Source organism: Anolis sagrei, chromosome 3, assembly GCF_037176765.1.
Source record: "Anolis sagrei isolate rAnoSag1 chromosome 3, rAnoSag1.mat, whole genome shotgun sequence".
Lineage (NCBI taxonomy): Eukaryota > Metazoa > Chordata > Lepidosauria > Squamata > Dactyloidae > Anolis > Anolis sagrei.
Genome location: NC_090023.1, coordinates 159396269 through 159414928, shown reverse-complemented (window position 1 = coordinate 159414928; position 18660 = coordinate 159396269). Strand labels below are relative to the sequence as shown.

General features: G+C 44.0%; 1 protein-coding gene across 3 annotated transcripts in view; it reads left to right on the top strand.

Annotated features, from left to right (window-relative positions):
• GPRIN2 (G protein regulated inducer of neurite outgrowth 2) overlaps positions 1 to 17307 on the top strand; it is a 53020-nt gene extending 35713 nt beyond the window's left edge. For 2 of the 3 annotated variants that reach the window (XM_060768988.2, XM_060768989.2), the window contains exon 2: positions 14255 to 17307. In XM_060768988.2, coding sequence (XP_060624971.2) covers positions 14269 to 16044 — 1776 coding nt within the window. In that variant the 5' untranslated portion in view covers positions 14255 to 14268 and the 3' untranslated portion in view covers positions 16045 to 17307. Of the gene's footprint in view, positions 1 to 2030; positions 2100 to 14254 lie in introns of all 3 variants that reach the window. The other variant, XM_067465632.1, reaches the window with a different exon arrangement.
• The last annotated feature ends 1353 nt before the right edge of the window (positions 17308 to 18660 follow it).

Sequence of the window (18660 nt, the reverse complement as noted above, 5' to 3'; positions counted from 1 at the left end):
TATGTGTTTCACATTACTGTATCCCCATTTGCCCTTGTGACCTTTTTATAGCAATCAGATCTATTGCTAAGAAGATAGGAACTGCTTAGATCACTGCTTCTGAAAGGCAAGGCAAATCAGGTTCCACTGAGGTCTCCATGAGGAGCAGAATCCCCATCTTCTGTTAGCCAGGAGCTCAGGTTTGACTGACATAACTTGTGTCTCGTCAAGCTAAAAAGCAGCAGTTCTTCTTTTCATGTGAGCTGCTTCTTCTCATGTGAAAAGAAGACGAAAGCAGCAGTAGAAGCTTTCCCAAGTTCCTCATGGGCCACTGTCCACTGCTGAAGCTTGATGAGCTGTGAGAATCAGGCTTAATTTGGTTAAAGGAAAGCTGGATTTCACACTCCAGCATGCACAAGCTGTGATCTACAAAATCCAATCCAATCAATCAGCAACATACTATGGACCTCACCACACTAGAGCATGAATCCACTTTAATTTCGGTTTTTGCCTCCTGCAGAATTCTGGGGCTTGTAGTTCAGGGATGCCCTTTAAATTGCTCAACCAGGCAGATCCTGGGCCTCCGTAACCCCAGAATTCTGCAGGAGGCAGAAACCAGAATTAAACTGGATCTATGCTCTAGTGCAGGCATGGGGAACCTTCGGCTCTCCAGGTGTGGTGGACTTCAACTCCCACAATTCCTTGAGGCCAAGGTAAGCCTTTGGGGTGAATGCCGAGCCTCAAGGAATTGTGGGAGTTGAAGTCCACCACACCTGGAGAGCCGAAGGTTCCTGACCCCTGCTCTAGTGTGATGAGGCTGTATGACTCCCATAACCTTATTGTTGTACTCCAAGATTGACAGATTGCATCCCACGTGAGTCCAACCAAAGCAATTTTGTTAGCCCCTGAATCACTTGAATCTATTCTAAATTTCAGCCAGGAAAAGCAGGTGATTCAAATAGTGATTTGTGTTTCTGGAAGCCTTGGTACCAAAACAAAGCTGAATGGGAGTAGAAAAACTCAATTGACCAACTTGGTGAGTCACCAACATGAACCGGGATTGTGGCGCAGCTGGCTGAGTGTCAGTTGCATTAAGATCCCTCTCACCAAAAGGTCATGAGTTCGAAGCCAGCCCGAGTTGGAGTGGGTTTCCAACTAATTATGTGTAGTCTGTTGTCGACCTTTGCAACCCAAAAGACAGTTGCATCTGTCAAGTAGGAAAATAAGGTACCACCTTAAAGTGTGGGGAGGCTAAATTAACTGATTTATGAGGCCATAAAGAAGACTCCAGAAAAGCATTCCAGCGGGGAAGCATGCGGGGAATGCGGAAGTGCTTCTTCAGCGTCGCAGATGGACGATTAAAGGGACAGCTTCCCTGGCGGCCAGAAAAAGTTAAATAGCCTCTGTGTATGTCTGTATATGTTGTATGTTAAAATTGGCATTGAATGTTTGCCATATATGTGTTCACTGTAATCCACCCTGAGTCCCCTGTGAGGTGAGAAGGGCGGAATAGAAAAGCTATAAATAAATAAATAAATAAATACATAAATAAACCAGCTTTTGCCTTAAGTCCAGAATAGAGATGAATTGAATAGCTATCTTTCTCTCCTTTCAGTCCATACTTTTGCCCACAAAAACCATGAGGGAAGAGAGGAAGACTAGAATAATTATCGGTCAGGATGTAGACCATGGGATCTTCCAGATGCTGACAATCAAACCGCATCATTCCTCACAATTGGCCATGTAGGACTGGGGTAATAGGAGTTGTAGTCAACTCCTGGTGAGGAGCACACGCTCATCAGTCCTCCACCAGTAGTTGGTTCTCTCTAGATATCTAGAGATATCTAGAGCAGTCCAGGTTTCATCCAGAGTTACCAGATGTAGATAAATACTTTAGAAAAGCAGTGTGTGGATGTGGGAAGCATCTTTTTTTGTCTTTACCCAAAGTTAGCAACAATTCAGCTACTGGTTGTGGATTTAATTTGGCCCAAAGGGCTTTGGTTGAAACAATTACAATATTCAATGCTTTGTCCATCCCTTTGTGCTTCCAGGTGGATTATCCTTAGCATAACCATCAAGAATGAGTCTACTGTCCCATCTTTCCCACTGATCCTGTTCTGGTAAGAATATAAAAGTAGTTTGTAGTCAGATAACTCAGCAGAAAGGAGAGGAGAGGGCTTTTCTCCCGCTTTTCAGGCTTTCATAAACATATGTATTGAAACAATATACAGGTGGGTCAAAAAGTTTTGCCTCCTGTGTCATAAAACTGTTATGAATGAACATATAACAGAAGAAGTTGCTACAGATCATAGCCTGAACTATCCTTTACGCAAAACTACCATTCAACATAGTCACCATTAGTTTGTACACATTTGTGCCATCATTTACCATTGTGGGTTTTGCTTCATGACCCATGATTTTTAAGCTGTTTTGATTCCATTAAAGTCATTGACTCTGAAACCACATAGGTCGTCTTTCAGAGATCCAAACAGGTAAAAGTAAGAAGGGGTCAAATCATACTTTGTGATATTCCAAGTCAGCAATGATTCTTTGGGCAGAGCCATACAAGATGTTCAATGCATTGACAACATTCGGAACTGTAATGCATCTGTCTCCTCAAATTCATCAGCATGTTCTCGATTTGCATCTGTGACTGAGACAAACTGGGACATGTTTGGCCAAGCAACATTGTCGTATGGCCAAGCTAGTAAAAGTGACTAAAGCTAAGAAAAGGCAAGTGCCTGCAACAATTTGCTTTAGCCTGAACCTACTGGACAGGGGGAGTGTGTCTCTGTTAGTTCTGCTGGACTTCTCAGTGGCCTTCGATACCATCAATCATGGTATTCTTCTGGGACGCCTCATGGATATGGGACTCGGGGGTACTGCTCTGTAATGGCTCCACTCCTTTCTTGAGGGACGGTCCCAGAAGGTGTTACTGGTTGACACCTGTTCGACCCCACAACCGTTGTGTGGAGTCCCACAGGGTTCATTTCTGTCCCCAATGTTATTTTACATCTACATGAAGCCGCTGGGGGAGTTTCGGAATGAGATGTTTTCTCTAAGCAGATGATGTCCAAATCTGTCACTCCTTCTCACCAGTCAGGAGGCTGTCCAAACCTTGAACTGGTGTCTGGCTGCTGTGTCGGACTGGATGAGAGCTAACAAATTGAAATTGAATCCAGACAAGACAGAGGTCCTACTGGTCATTCGTAAGGCCGAACAGGGCATAGGGTTACAGCCTGTGTTAGATGGGGTTACACTCCCCCTGAAGATGCAGGTTCGCAGCTTAGGAGTGATCCTGGACTCATCGCTGAGCCTGGAGCCCCAGGTCTCGGCGGTGGCCGGGAGAGCTTTTGCACAATTAAAACTTGTGCACCAGTTGCGCCCGTACCTTGGGAAGCCAGATCTGGCCACAGTGGTCCACGCTCTCCTTACATCCCAATAGATTACTGCAACGCAGTCTACGTAGGGTTGCCTTTGAAGACTGTTCGGAAACTTCAATTAGTCCAACGGGCGGCAGCCAGATTACTCAACGGAGCATCATACAGAGAGCATACCACCCCTCTGCTATGTCAGCACCACTGGCTGCCGATCCAGTTCCGAGCACAATTCAAAGTGCTGGTTTTGACCTACAAAACCCTATACGGCTCTGGTCCGGCGTATCTGTCCGAACGTATCTCCCTCTACATCCCACCTCAGAATTTGAGATCATCTGGGGAGGCCCTGCTTTCGATCCCACCTCTATCACAAGTGAGGCTGGTGGGGACGAGGAGCAGGGCCTTCTCGGTGGTGACCCCTTACCTGTGGAACTCACTCCCTGGGGAAATTAGATCATCAGCATCCCTCCTCTCCTTTAGGAGGAAATTAAAAACGTGGTTATGGGACCAGGCCTTCGGGCAACCTGGCAGTTAAGGAAAATGGACGACTAGAATTGACAGGACTGACAATGTGGAATCAAAACTATGGACTATGAGACGGCGAACGCTGAGTGTTAAACTGGTTTATTGATGTGTTGTAGAACTGTTTAATTGTTTTTAATTGTTTTTAATTGTTTGATTGCTGCTATATTGTTTATTTTATTGTTGTATTGTTGTATTGATGCCGGCATCGAATTGTGCCTTTGTAAGGCCGCTCCGAGTCCCCCTCAGGGTGAGAAGGACGGGGTAGAAATATTTGAAATAAACTAAATAAAATAAATACTGGGAAGGACAACGACTGTGCCTCCTTGTCTGCTGAATTAACTGAGTACAAGCTACTGTAATTTCCAGTTTGAACACAGCTTGCTCAAACTAAAGTAAACTATGACAAAAGGATGGAGGGGTGAATGGGAAGAGAAGAAAGAAATTGGGACATTTAAAAAGCAGATGACAAATGCTATGGCAGGGGATGAATTGGAACGGAGCAGTTGATGGGTATGAGTCAAGCACTGCCAGTAAGAAGAGTGAGGCAGCATGTTTGAGGTGTTATGAAAGGGCAACCAATACGATTTAGCCTGTTATTCTTGTGTTTTACTGCCAGGGATGCGGAGAGCAGCTTGTGGAATTTTCTGCTTCATTTATCAACATAACACTGCTGGCTTTGGTCATTATGCATCTTCTTTACTGGGGATGGGGTACAATTGCTGTTCTACTTCAGGCAGCAAAATGTCCAGGGTTATCCCAGTGATCCCAGCTGTGAGAAACGCAACTGGAGCTGTAGGATCGATGTTCTCAGGACCTCTCTAAGAGAACATTGAGTGTTTACAACTTAGCCCAGCTTTGCACACCAGGAGGGTAGGAGCAGACCTGTGTTGGATGTGACCCTTTGCGAGCATCACAAACAATTGCCTATCAAACAATTGCTCCAAATCAGAGGATCCTCCCCAGCAGTGTTTCCCAGAAGGTACTAATTGTAATCATGGTGCCTGTAATGAGCTTATACAGAGATGAGAACCTAGATATAGCAGCCTTCTCTCCGAGTCAATCTGATAAGTAAATTAAAGTCACACTGCCCTCCTTGATATGGGACATGGCACATGAATGCTGTGGTCAGGCCCATAGCCAGGATTTTGATTCGGGGGGGGGGGGGGGGCTGAGTTTGATTCAGGGGGGCTGAGTCTGAGTGAAAGAGGGTCTACCCTAGCAAACCTTTTGTATCGTTACCCCAATAGCCCCATGCATATGGGATATATTGAGTATGGTGATCAGATCATGATATGGATAAACAGAATAGTTTAAATAATGCACCAGTAAGGCCTTTTCGCGAACCACCATGAGAATTTCGGGGGGGCTGAAGCCCCACGAGCCCCCCCCCCCCCCCCCCCCGCTACATGCCTGGCTGTGGTATTAAAGTACACCTTCTTGTCTTTAGGAAAACATTCCTAAGCACAATAATGTGTGCATAGCCTGGGTGTCCCTTAGGAAAACATTCCAAATCTAGTCAAATCGAGCCAAATCTAGTCAACTCCATTTCTGAAAGGAGTTCCAGCAGTTGTTGCAATTGGTTTTGTTTGAATGAAGCTGGGGAAAGGGGGCCTCTGCCTTTTCTGTGAATGATCATCCACACAGTACAGGTTTGTGACCACCACAAAGCATAGCCAGCCTTTTATTTACATCATCAGACTCACAAAAAGAGGAGAAATGTTTTCCAATATGAGGGGCGTTTGGCTTGAGGGCTACTATATGGTTCCGGCCCAACTTACCTATCCGAACGTGTCTCCCCTTATGAACCTTCCAGGAATTTAAGATCATCTGAGGAGGCCCTGCTCTTGATCCTGCCTGCTTCACAGGTGTGCTTGGCGGGGACGAGGGACAGGGCCTTCTCAGTGGTGGCCCCTCAGCTGTGGAACTCCTGGGGATATTAGATATTAGATTGGCCCCCTCCCTCCTGACCTTTAGGAAAAGAGTGAAAACCTGGCTCTTCGAGCAAGCTTTTGGAACCTCATTGTAACCATATAAACTCAGTATTGTGAACAAATATGGAATGGCTTAACAATGCAAATGGACATGGTTTTAAACCCAGAAGTCACTGATTTTAAGAGTTTTAAATTGCTTTTATATAAATTTTATTATGTGATTTAACCTGTTTTAAACGACGTATTTATGTGTGTTCGGCATCTAATTGTTGCCAGTCTGTACGCCGCCCTGAGTCGCCTTCGGGCTGAAAAGGGCGGGATAAAAGTGTGGTATTCTATTTATTCATCGTGTCATCAGCAACCATTGTATTACAATTCTAACAGAGCAAAACAAACACAGAGATTAAAAAGAAAAAAAAAGAAAAGAAAAAAAACCACACAGATTTTGTAAATTTGGTATTTGGTTAAATGTCCTTTGACCAGTATCTGGCCACTTGGAGTGCCTCTGGGGTTGCCACAAGAAGGTCCTCCATCGTGCATGTGGCAGGGCTCAGGGTGCATTGCAGCAGGTGGTCAGTGGTTTGTTCTTCTCCGCACTCGCATGCCGAGGATTCCACCTTGTAGCCCCATTTCTTAAGATTGGCTCTGCATCTCGTGGTGCCAGAGCGCAATCTGTTCAGCGCCTTCCAAGTCGCCCAGTCTTCTGAGTGCCCAGGGGGGAGTCTCTCATCTGGTATCACCCATGAATTGAGGTGCTGGGTTTGGGCCTGCCACCTTTGGACTCTCGCTTGCTGGGGTGTTCCAGCGAGTGTCTCTGTAGATCTAAGAAAACTATGTCTTGATTTAAGTCGTTGACGTGCTGGCTGATAACCAAACAGGGGATGAGCTGGAGATGTCTCTGCCTTGGTCCTTTCACTATTGGCTGCTACTTCCCGGCGGATGTCAGGTGGTGCAATACCGGCTAAGCAGTGTAATTTCTCCAGTGGTGTGGGGCGCAGACACCCCGTGATAATACGGCATGTCTCATTAAGAGCCACATCCACTGTTTTAGTGTGATGAGATGTGTTCCACACTGGGCATGCATACTCAGCAGCAGAGTAGCAGAGTAGCATAGCGCAAGGGCAGATGTCTTCACTGTGTCTGATTGTGATCCCCAGGTTGTGCCAGTCAGCTTTCGTATGATGTTGTTTCTAGCGCCCACTTTTTGTTTGATGTTCAGGCAGTGCTTCTTGTAGGTCAGAGCACGGTCCAAAGTGACTCCCAGGTATTTGGGTGCGCTGCAATGCTCCAGTGGGATTCCTTCCCAGGTAATCCTCAGAGCTCGGGATGCTTGTCTGTTCTTAAGGTGAAAGGCGCATGTCTGTGTTTTAGATGGATTAGGGATCAGCTGGTTTTCCCTGTAATAGGCAGTAAGAGCACCTAGAGCTTCGGAGAGCTTCTGTTCTACCATCTCAAAGCTCCCTGCTTGAGCAGTAATGGCACGATCATCAGCATAGATGAAACTCTCTGTCCCTTCTGGCAGTGGCTGGTCATTTGTGTAGATGTTGGACATGGATGGAGCAAGCACGCTCCCCTGAGGCAGGCCGTTCTTCTGTTTTCGCCATCTGCTTCTCTGGCCCTGGAACTCAACAAAAAAGCTCCTGTTTTGTAGCAGGTTTCCTATGAGGCGGGTGAGGTGGTAGTCCTTTGGGATATTATACATTTTTCTCAGGAGGAGGCGGTGGTTCACAGTATCATAGGCTGCTGACAAGTCTATGAAGACAGCTCCTGTAAATAAATAATAAATAAATAAACACTGCTTAGCACAGTGTTTCTCAACCTGGGGGTTGGGACCCCTGAGGGGGTCGCCAGGGGGTATCAGAGGGGTCACCAAAGACCATCAAAAAACACAATATTTTTTGTTGGTCATGGGGAGTCTATATGGGAAGTTTGGCCAAATTCTATCGTTGATGGAATTCAGAATGCTCTTTCATTGTAAGTGAACTATAAATCCCAGCAACAACCAACTCCCAAATGTCAAGGTCTATTTCCCCCAAACTCAACCAGTGTTCACATTTGGGCATACTGAGTATCCATGCCAAGTTTGATCCAGATCCATCATTGTTTGTGTCCTCAGTGCTATCTGGATGCAGATGAACTACAACTCCAAAACTCAAGGTCAATGCCTACCAAACACTTCCAGTATTTTCTCTTGGCCATGTGTGCCAAGTTTGGTTCAATTCCATTGTTGGTGGGGTTCAGAATGCTCACTGATTATAGGTGAACTATAAATCCCAGAAACTACAACTCCCAAATGACAAAATCAATTCTCCCTCCAACCCCACCAGTATTGAAATTTGGCATATTGGGTAAGGTAAAGTAAAAGTTTTCCCCTGACATTAAGTCCAGTCGTGTCCAAGTCTGGGGCTTGGTGCTCAATTTCTAGGCCAAAGAGCTGGTGTTGTCCATCGACACCTCCAAGGCCGACTGCATGGAGCTCCGTTATTGGGTATTTGTGCCAAATTTGGTCCAGTGAATGAAAATTCATCCTGTATTTCAGATATTTTCATTATGATTCATAACAGTAACACAATTACCATTAGGAAGTAGCAATGATAATAATGTTATGGTTGGGGGTCACCACAACATGAGGCGCTGTATTAAGGGGTCGCGGCATTAGGAAGGTTGAGAAACACTGGCTTAGCAGATCTTGAAAAAGTGACTTTTTTGCATTAGAAGTCCCAGAATTCTGGGAGATACTTGGAATACTCTTGCTGCAATAATATGTTTCATGCTTATGTCTATATTTGATTTTTTTTATAGTTTTAAAAGTTTTTATCTACAGTTATGTTATTGATGTTAGTGATATTTTATATATATGTGAGGCATTGAATTTGCCATTTATTATGTTGTAAACCGCTTTGAGTCCCCCCAGGGGTGAGAAAAGCGGTATAGAAATATAGCTAATAAATAAATAAATAAATAAATAAATATTTTCTCTGGGTGAGGGAAAGCCGGGGTGACTAGATTCTGGAATTTAATAGAAAACTTACTTTTTTAAATAGAAATTTAATAGAATTTAATAGAAAACTTACTTTTTAGGACAATACAAATGACAATGTGGCTGACTATATTTTCCAGTGTAGGCTGTGGAGCTATATCATACAATTCATACATTTTATATAACTCATATATAATTGTATATGTTTCATGTTATAATTCATATTGGGGGGGTCTGATATCTCGATAACATTCGGATGGGAGAGAATAACAGGTAGTGGAGTTAGGGTAAAAGACTTAGAAGTCCTTCCTTACTCTAGAATCATAGAATCATAGAATCAAAGAGTTGGAAGAGACCTCATGGGCCATCCAGTCCAACCCCCTGACAAGAAGCAAGAATATTGCATTCAAAGCACCCCTGACAGATGGCCATCTAGTCTCTGTTTAAAAACCTCCAAAGAAGGAGCCTCCACCACGCTCCGGGGCAGAGAGTTCCACTGCTGAACAGCTCTCACAATCAGGAAGTTCTTCCTAATGTTCAGGTGGAATCTCCTTTCTTGTAGTTTGAAGCCATTGTTCTGCGTCCTAGTCTCCAAGGAAGCAGAAAACAACATTGCTCCCTCCTCTCTGTGGCTTCCTCTCACATATTTATACATGGCTATCATATCTCCTCTCAGCCTTCTCTTCTTCAGGCTAAACATGCCCAGCTCCTTAAGCCGCTCCTCATAGGGCTTCTTCTCCAGACCCTTGATCATTTTAGTCGCCCTCCTCTGGACATATTCCAGCTTGTCAACATCTCTCTTGAATTGTGGTGCCCAGAATTGGACACAATATTCCAGGTGTGGTCTAACCAGAGCAGAATAGAGGGGTAGCAAAATTACACTAAATCAGTGGTTCTCGACTTGTGAGTCCCCAGGTGGTTTTGCCTACAACTCCCAGGAATCCCAGCCCGTATAATACCACATGTTTTGATAATCGCCTCCCAAGTTTTCAACACACACTGTTTCCATTCTTTGTTCATTTATTTTAAATCAGAGAGAATTTCAGGGATTTTATGCCACATCAACACAGGGTATTAAAACAGAGTATCTATTAATATTTAGGTGCTAAATTTGTTGTTGCATTAAGTAGGTCACTGCTTTAATCATAACTCACAGAAAACACACACACATATATATACGTGTTGGTTTCGAGCCAAGCAATTCAGCGGAATTAGCAAAAGCATTCCCGATCCCCTTCTGAAGCTAAGCCAAAAATAGTGGATGTTAATTCCATTTCTATCCTAATCCTTCCTCTGCTTGTCTAACTGTTTTGTACTCATAAGTCATAAGGTATTTACTTTAAATGTCATGTTTTCTTGATTGCTATGCCCGAATGCAGATTCGTTGCAGATTTCCAAATGGAAGCATAATTTTAAAGGGTCAAGTTAAGTTAATGTCAGTGCTAGATAATAATGCCACTGAAATGTAGCTACAACACCTGGACCATGTTCAAGGATTTGGCAAAAGTATTACATGACAGATGGTTTTCGGATAACTGATAGATCTTGGAGCAGGAGTAGTATTATGTAGTCACTGAAAGGTTATTGTATTATAGCTCACCATTGGCTATGCTGGCTCTGGCTGCTGGGATTTGCAATCCGACATCTGAAGGGCCACATCATTCCTATCACCGACTTTGGGGGTGGGGATGAAGGGGAGAACATGTTCTGGTAGAATACGTCAAAATGCTGTTGCAGTTTAGGAAGCAGGTAAAAAAATAACACAGGAAAAGATTTGGTCTTGGATACAGTCTAGATCAGGGGTCCCCAAACTACGGCCCGCGGGCCGTATGCGGCTCGCTGAGGGCATTTTTCTGGCCCACGTGGCCTGGTCTGGCCTGGCCACGCCCACCCGGCGCCGCTCTGCCAATTGCGGACACCCTCTGCTCTGGCCACTCCCAGGTGGGTCCTCTGCAGAGCAGAGCGGCTGGAGCAGAGGGTGTCAGCAATTGACGGAGCGGCGCTGGGTGGGCGTGGCCAGGGAACGCCGGCGTGGTGAAGGCAGGTGAACTACAACTCCAAAACTCAAGGTCAGTGCCCACTAAACCCAGTATTTTCTGTTGTTCATGGGAGTTCTGTGTACCAAGGCTGGTTCAATTCCATCATTGGTGGAGTTCAGAATGCTCTTTGATTGAACTATAAATCCCAGTGTTCACATTTGGACATATTGAGTATCAGTGCCAAGTTTGGTCCAGATCTATCATTTAGTCCATAGTGATTTATGGAGGCAGGTGAACTACAACTCCAAAACCAAAGGACACTGCCCACCAAACCCTTCCAGTATTTTCTGTTGGTCATGGGAGAACTGTGTGCCAAGTTTGATTCAATTCCATTGTTGATGGGGTTCAGAATGCTCTTTGATTGTAGGTGAACTATAAATCCCAGCAACTACAACTCCCAAATGTCAAGATTCTATTTTCCCCAAACTCCACCAGTGTTCAAATTTGGGCATATTGAGTATTAGTGCCAAGTTTGATCCCGATCCATCATTGTTTGAATCCACAATGATCTCTGAATGTAGGTGAACTACAACTCCAAAACGAAAAAACACTGCCCACCAAACCCTTCCAGTATTTTCAGTTGGTCATGGGAGAAATGTGTGCCAAGTTTGGTTCAATTCCATCGTTGGTGGGGTTCAAAATGCTCTGTGATTGTAGTTGAACTATAAATCCCAGCAACTACAACTCCCAAATGACAAAATCAATTTTTTGTGTGAAGGACATACATTGGGTTGTTAGGTGTCTTGTGTCCAAAATTGGTGTCAATTCGTCCAGTGGTTTTTGAGTTCTGTTAATCCCACAAACGAACATTACATTTCTATTTATATAGAAGTGTGGGATTTTGGGGTTTTTTTATTTTGGGGGGGGGGGGTTGCACTGCAAATAATATATGTGCAAAGTGCATAGGAATTCATTCATTTTTTTTTTCAAATTATATTCCGGCCCTCCAACAGTTTGCGGGACTGTGACCCGGCCCTCTGTTCAAAAAGTTTGGGGACCCCTGGTCTAGATTATATTACTCCTTGGTCCATACAACTGTTTGGAAATACACACAGGGGATTATTCAGGGTTGTCTCTGCCAAAATGGTCCTCTTGGGAGGTAGGGGCTATGTACATTAGTTCAAGAAGGATTGCCTGATGTGCTGCTTGGATTTATTTCTGAAGTTCTGGGCTTTGCAGGTTAATGAATGTATGTACTGTATGTCAGGCTGTTTTGGTAGCTATTCCTCAAATTATTTGTATTTTTAAAATGTGTTTATTTAAAATGTTTTTGACTTCTAAAACAATGTGGCACTCACATAAAGTCATTTCAAAACCTGCAAAACACATAATATTGGTCCTTTTTTTAAATAAAAAGGGTACTGTTCCATTATCCAATTGGAGGCCACCATGGGGCGTTAGAGAGAAAAGGATAGTCCATTTTACAGGGGGGATGTTTCAGGAGGAAAACCATTTCCCTTATTATTACTTACTAGCTGTACCCTGCCACGTGTTGCTGTGGCCCAGTCTCGTGAGCTGGAAAAGAAAGTAATGGTTTCTAATCTATGTAATTTCTTTATGCTTGTAGGTAAACGATATTTCTTCTTGTTTCTTTGTCAGTGTTGATGTGGAGAGTGTCTGGTTTGCCTACTCTGGAATATGCAACATATCACTGTCCTTCTTTAGGGTTCCCTTTCAAATCTATGATACTATATCTCTCTGTGTGTCAATCATATATATCTATCTATATCTATGGCTGGATGGCTCTTTGTCAGGAGGGCTTTGATTAGATTTTCTTGCCCTGGTGGACTGGACGGCCTGCTCTTTGATTGTAGGTGACCTATAAATCCCACTGGGATTTATAGGTCACCTACAATCAAAGAGCATGCTGAACTCCACAAATGACAGAATTGGGGCAAACTTCCCACACAGAACCCCCATGACCAACAGAAAATACTTAAGGCCATCCAGTCCACATGGCAAACACTCAATGCCATAGACACACAACATATATAGACAGACACAGAGGCTATTTAACATTCCAGCTTTTCCCCCCATGAGAGTATTCTAGCCACCAGGGAAGCTGTCGCTTCACTGTCCATTTGTGACACTGATGAAGTGTGGGTTTTTTCGGGCTATAGGGCCATGTTCTAGAGGCATTCTCTCCTGACGTTTCACCTGCTTCTATGGCAAGCATCCTCAGAGGTAGTGAGGTCTGTTGGAATTAGGACAATGGGTTTATATATCTGTGGAATGGCTGGTGTGGGGCAAAGAGCTCTTCTCTGCTGGAGCTAGGTGTGAATGTTTCAACTGACCACCTTCATTAGCATTTGAAGGCCTGGCTGAGCCTGGGAAAATGTTCTGTTGAGAGGTGTTAATCTGTGCCTGGTTGTTTCCTCTCTGTTGTTTTGCTGTTGTAATTTTAGAGTTTTTTAATACTGGTAGCCAGATTTTGTTCATTTTCATGGTCTCTTCCTTTCTGTTGAAATTGTCCACATGCTTGTGGATTTCAATGGCTTCTCTGTGTAGTCTGACATGGTGGTTGTTGGTGTAGTCCAGCATTTTTGTGTTCTCAAATAATATACTTCCTCATTCTTTGCATTCTTGCTGGAGATTTTTATGGTGTCGTAAATTGTCCTCCCCGCATAAGCAGTACCTAAATTTCCTACTTGACAGATGGAACTGTCTATCAGGCTGCAAAGGTTGACGACAAGCTACACAAATTGATCCAAAGCTCACTCTGACTCGGGCTGACCTCGAACTCCATGATGGGGACATGGACGGGGGAGGGGAATAACAGGAAAACAGGGGGAAATTATTTTCTTCCTTCAATCCACCTTCCACCCCCATAAAATGGGCTATCCTCCTCCTTTAGCACCTCATGGTGGCCTCTACCTGAATAACAGAACAATACATAAAAATTAATACACAGTAGCAGAAAAGAGCTGTGTAAAAAGAACAAAACAGTAAAGACAAATTAAAGCTATAAATATGATTTTTTTAAAAAAAAAATCTGAAATGCTGCTCAAACCCTGAGGAAAGATTTCACCTACTTAAGTACCATTTTCCCCAGTAGAATTAGGAGAAAATAGCCAAAGGGCACTGCAGGTCTGAACTGTGATAGTCAAAGTATTGTTGAAGGCTTTCATGGCTGGAATCACTAAGTTCTTGTGGGTTTTTTCGGGCTATATGGCCATGTTCTAGAGGCATTTCTCCTGACGTTTCGCCTGCATCTATGCATCCTCAGAGGTGACCTCACCTCTGAGGATGCTTGCCACAGATGCAGGCGAAACGTCAGGAGAAATGCCTCTAGAACATGGCCATATAGCCCGAAAAAACCCACAAGAACTTAGTGATAGTCAAAGTTATGTATTTCTTTCAGAATGTGACAAAAGCTTTTGAAAATGTGAATGGCTTTTAATTGTCCGCCTTTCCTTCCCACAGAACTCCCGCTTGTCATGGCTACCAACAGTCACCGGCTCCACGCCCATTCCCATCAGGAAACCTTAAACTCTGTCTGCAATAGTACTCTGGGTCTCAACTACCAGCCGCTTTCCAAGAGCTCTTCCAATCTGGCCAGTGTTGGGCGAATGGGTTCTGAGGAGAGACACAGCAGCAAACAGGAGCTCCGAAAGAGCCTCAGCAGTTCTGCCTGCCAAGCCCAGGGAAAGGACGGGGAAGCCCGAAGCACACCTAGCTCTGACTGGTCTTCTACTCATTCAGAAATGGCTTCCACTATCCGAACTGCAAGCAGCTTGTCACCAAGTGATAGCACTCCGAGTGTCACAAAAAACACTAGCCATTTCCTGGGTGTTGACCAGTCCCCAGCCTCTGGAGAAGGCATGGGTTCTAGACCACACATCAAGAGCAGCACTGTCGAGAATGTGTCTTCAACATTGTCTGCACAATTGCAGCGTGGGAGCACAATGGATGGACCAGGAGTTGCAGTTCAGAGAAGCCTTTCTGACCTGACTTGCAGCTGCAAGCAACCGAGTTCTGCTCCCCAGATAGAGACAAGTGCTACTTACTCTGCTATGAGTTCCAACAGTGGTTACAGTACATCTCCAGGCAATACATCATTTCCAAGATCAAGGTATGGATCAGACACATGTGAAAAAAACCCAGATTTTCAGAGCCACTTACAGGACCCCAATTCACCCAGAGACCAAACTGTCCCAACCAATATCTTTGACAATGGTGCTTTAGCACACAATGTTACTGTTTTTCCAGATCCAGGGACATATTACCCAAATTATCTTGGTTCACATATGCCTGGAGATAACTTCTCAAATAGAGCAATGTATGCTCAGGGCGGACTTATCTATAGTAACTTTTCAACAGGTATGTACCCTCCTGGCATGATGGCCATTCATAACAATACTAGCTTTCCCTATAACATAAGACAGGATTCTGCGATGAAGGTAGAAGGTACTCTCCCAGCCTATTGTCATTCCTTGCCAATATCTTCTGTTCAGTTCATCCCAAGGTTGGTCTGCTCAGTGAGTGAATCGGGGAAAGAACAAGTCCATCCTGAGTATTGTCCAACTTTGCCTGCTACTGAACCAGCAAGCTTTCCAAAACTGGTGACGTCTGTGAGTGAGTCAGGTCTGGATGCAAAACGCATATTGCGTTGTTGCAGCGTGCGTGGAGAGCACATATTACATGCCCAGCCTTGTATACAACCAAAGAGGGGCCATGAGGAAATGAAGACGATGTATGTGGTGTTGAATAACCACCAAGATGGCGTTCATACGGTCATGAAGACTAAGGACACATGGACGATGACTTCCATGAATGACCTCACTCGTGGACTGCAGCCTCTCCTGGGATGCAAAGATGTAGAGGTGCAGACCCTCCCAACAAGGGAATGTAAATCTGTGGCCACAAGCCCCTCTGTTGCTACGGAAGATTACCCACACGTGTTCCCTGAAGTTAACCTGGAACCAGAAGCAGAGGGTGAAAAGTCTCCAGTGCGGGAAGTGAGGTGGGATGATGAAGGCATGACTTGGGAGGTCTATGGTGCCGCTGTGGATCCTGAAGTTCTTGGTCTGGCCATTCAGAAACATCTTGAGATTCAGATAGAACAATTCCAGACAGAACCGGAGCTTGCCATTTCTAGGAAAAGTACAGGGGAACAGCCAGAGAAAGAAGAAAAGAAAATGACTTTCAGAACAATGATGCATTGTCTAAAACCTTCAAGCTGCTGCGCCCGTTCCAACACAGCAGAGGAATAAACTTTCTGGCACAGAGTTGGAAACTGAACGGATTTAAAACAATTCTGCAAGTCAGAGGCCACAGGAAACTTTTTTAAAAGTACATACCCTTATGAGGTTACTTTAGAAATGTGTAGTTGAATTCTGGACCGTTTCACTTCACATTTTAGCTTGGTTGAGCTTTAAAAACGGCTCACTCGGGATCCAGAACTTGAGACTGATCTGATTCAGATCAAATTTGGTCATAAAGGTCTGATTAACTGAAGGCCAAATCAATGTATTGCACAGGCCTAGTTGTAGGGCATCCCATTTCCCTCTGACTTTTGAACAAACTGTTTCCTGTCTATAGAATTCTATTTTAACTACTTTAACTACTTTAACTACTTTCTTCATGTTTGTATGGCTGGTATTTTACTGTTTAATTAATACCACTTTGACCTTTGGAATGGCAGCTAATTTTTTTGGATGAAAATTTCATCATTCATTAGGCGATCCGAGTAGGATTGTCTTCCAGTATTCTTGTGGGTCCGTATGTGGCTGTGGAGCCCTATTCTTGCTCTGCATCTTCTTCCGCAGTGAGGGCATTGGTTTCCAGGTGGAAGGTGGTCTCGGTCGGGGTTGGCTTGACGTGCCTTCCTCTTGGCACGTTTCTCTCTTTCGCCCTCCATTCATGTCTCTTCAAATTCTGCAGCACTGCTGGTCACAGCTGACCTCCAGCTGGAGCGGTCAAGGGACACGGCTTCCCAGTTCTCAGTGTCTGTGCCAGAGTTTTTAAGGTTGGCTTTGAGCCCATCTTTAAATCTCTTTTCCTTACATAAAGTTACACTAGTTCCATATACATTAGCTGTATAACGGCACTAACTCCTCATTTTGAGTAGCCAGCAGATTTACTCTCAAAAAGCAGGAATATAAACTCAAAAACAAACAAATGTTGTTGATTGTAGACACCTGAATCTTGAACATGGGGTTATTACGGTTTACTTTTGATCAAGAAATACCTTCTAAATGATTGACACCTTGGGAAATATCATTGTTCTTCTCTGAGTATCAATTGATTGTAGATTTTTTAATGGAAAATATTCATTTGTTTATATATTAGTGTTACTCTTTGTTCTCTACATTTTGTTTTACTATGCATGTAGTTTTCAGTGCTAGACTTGAAATGCATTTTATACTTTTTACACAGATGCAAATGGCATTGTATTACTTATGAAAAAGCATCACCAGAAAGTATACTCCTTATTGCCAGATAGTTTATTGAATTAAACTGCTGTGTAGTACCAATCTGTCTTTCCTCTAGACCAGATGCACTGCAAATCATTGCATAGTTCTGTGGACATGGCACTTTGGCAGAACCTCGCCTGCACTTTCCTTCACCATGAGGAATTACATTCGAAATACCCAAGGGGCTCAGTGCTTACACTGTTACCAAGACACAAATGAACAGTGTTTCCAGAGATGCTTTCATGAGTCACGAATGTCTCATTTACTATGAATGTTTATCTTTGAGTTAACCTATCATTCTGTGATATGGCTCCTTTGGCTTTCCTGGCGTTCAGTGTAATTATTCTCTTGGGCTGCTGTTCACTGGACAAAACCAAGAACTAACTGATGAGGAAGGAGAGCAAGAAAATGCATCCAGCATCTTGCTCACAAACAAATAAAACAGATTTTCTTTTGTTTTGTGTACTGTAGGTCTTTAGGTTTGTGTTGCATATACAATATGTTGTTGCACAGCAGCGGATTTTACCCAGCGCCCAAAGTCCAAATGCAATAGACTCACAAACAAGAAGAAAAATGAACAGAAAAATCTTTACTCTTAATAGCAGAATCATGAATAGTATCATAGAATCAGAGTTGGAAGAGACCTCATGGGCCATCCAGTCCAACCCCCTGGCAAGAAGCAGAAATATTGCATTCAAATCACCCCTGACAGATGGCCATCCAGCCTCTGTTTAAAAGAAAGAAGGAGCCTCCACCACACTCCGGGGCAGAGAGTTCCACTGCTGAACGGCTCTCACAGTCAGGAAGTTCTTCCTTGTGTTCAGATGGAATCTCCTCTCTTGTAGTTTGAAGCCATTGTTCCGCGTCCCAGAGATGAAACACAAACTTGTAATGTTGAATACAAAAATTGAACAGTGCAAGAACCTTACACAGTCCTTATAAGTAACACAAAATAAGGTATCTTCATCTTAAATCAAATGAGAGAGCAAAAATAGTTTAGGTTTCCCCTGACATTAAGTCCAGTCATGTCTGACTCTGGGGTGTGGTGCTCATCTCCATTTCTAAGCCGAAGAGCCGGCGTTGTCTGTAGACACCTCCAAGGTCATGTGGCCGGCATGACTGCATGGAGCGCCGTTACCTTCCCGCCGGAGCGGTACCTATTGATCTACTCACATTTGCATGTTTTTGAACTGCTAGGTTGGCAGAAGCTAGGGCTGACAGCGGAAGCTCACGCCGCTCCCCGGAATCGAACCTGCGACCTTTCGATCAACAAGCTCAGCAGCTCAGTGCTTTAACCCACTGCGCCACCGGGGGCTCCATAGTCCTTGTAAGTAACACAAAATAAGGTATCTTCATCTTAAATCAAATGAGAGAGCAAAAATAGGTTAGGTTTTCCCTGACATTAAGTCCAGT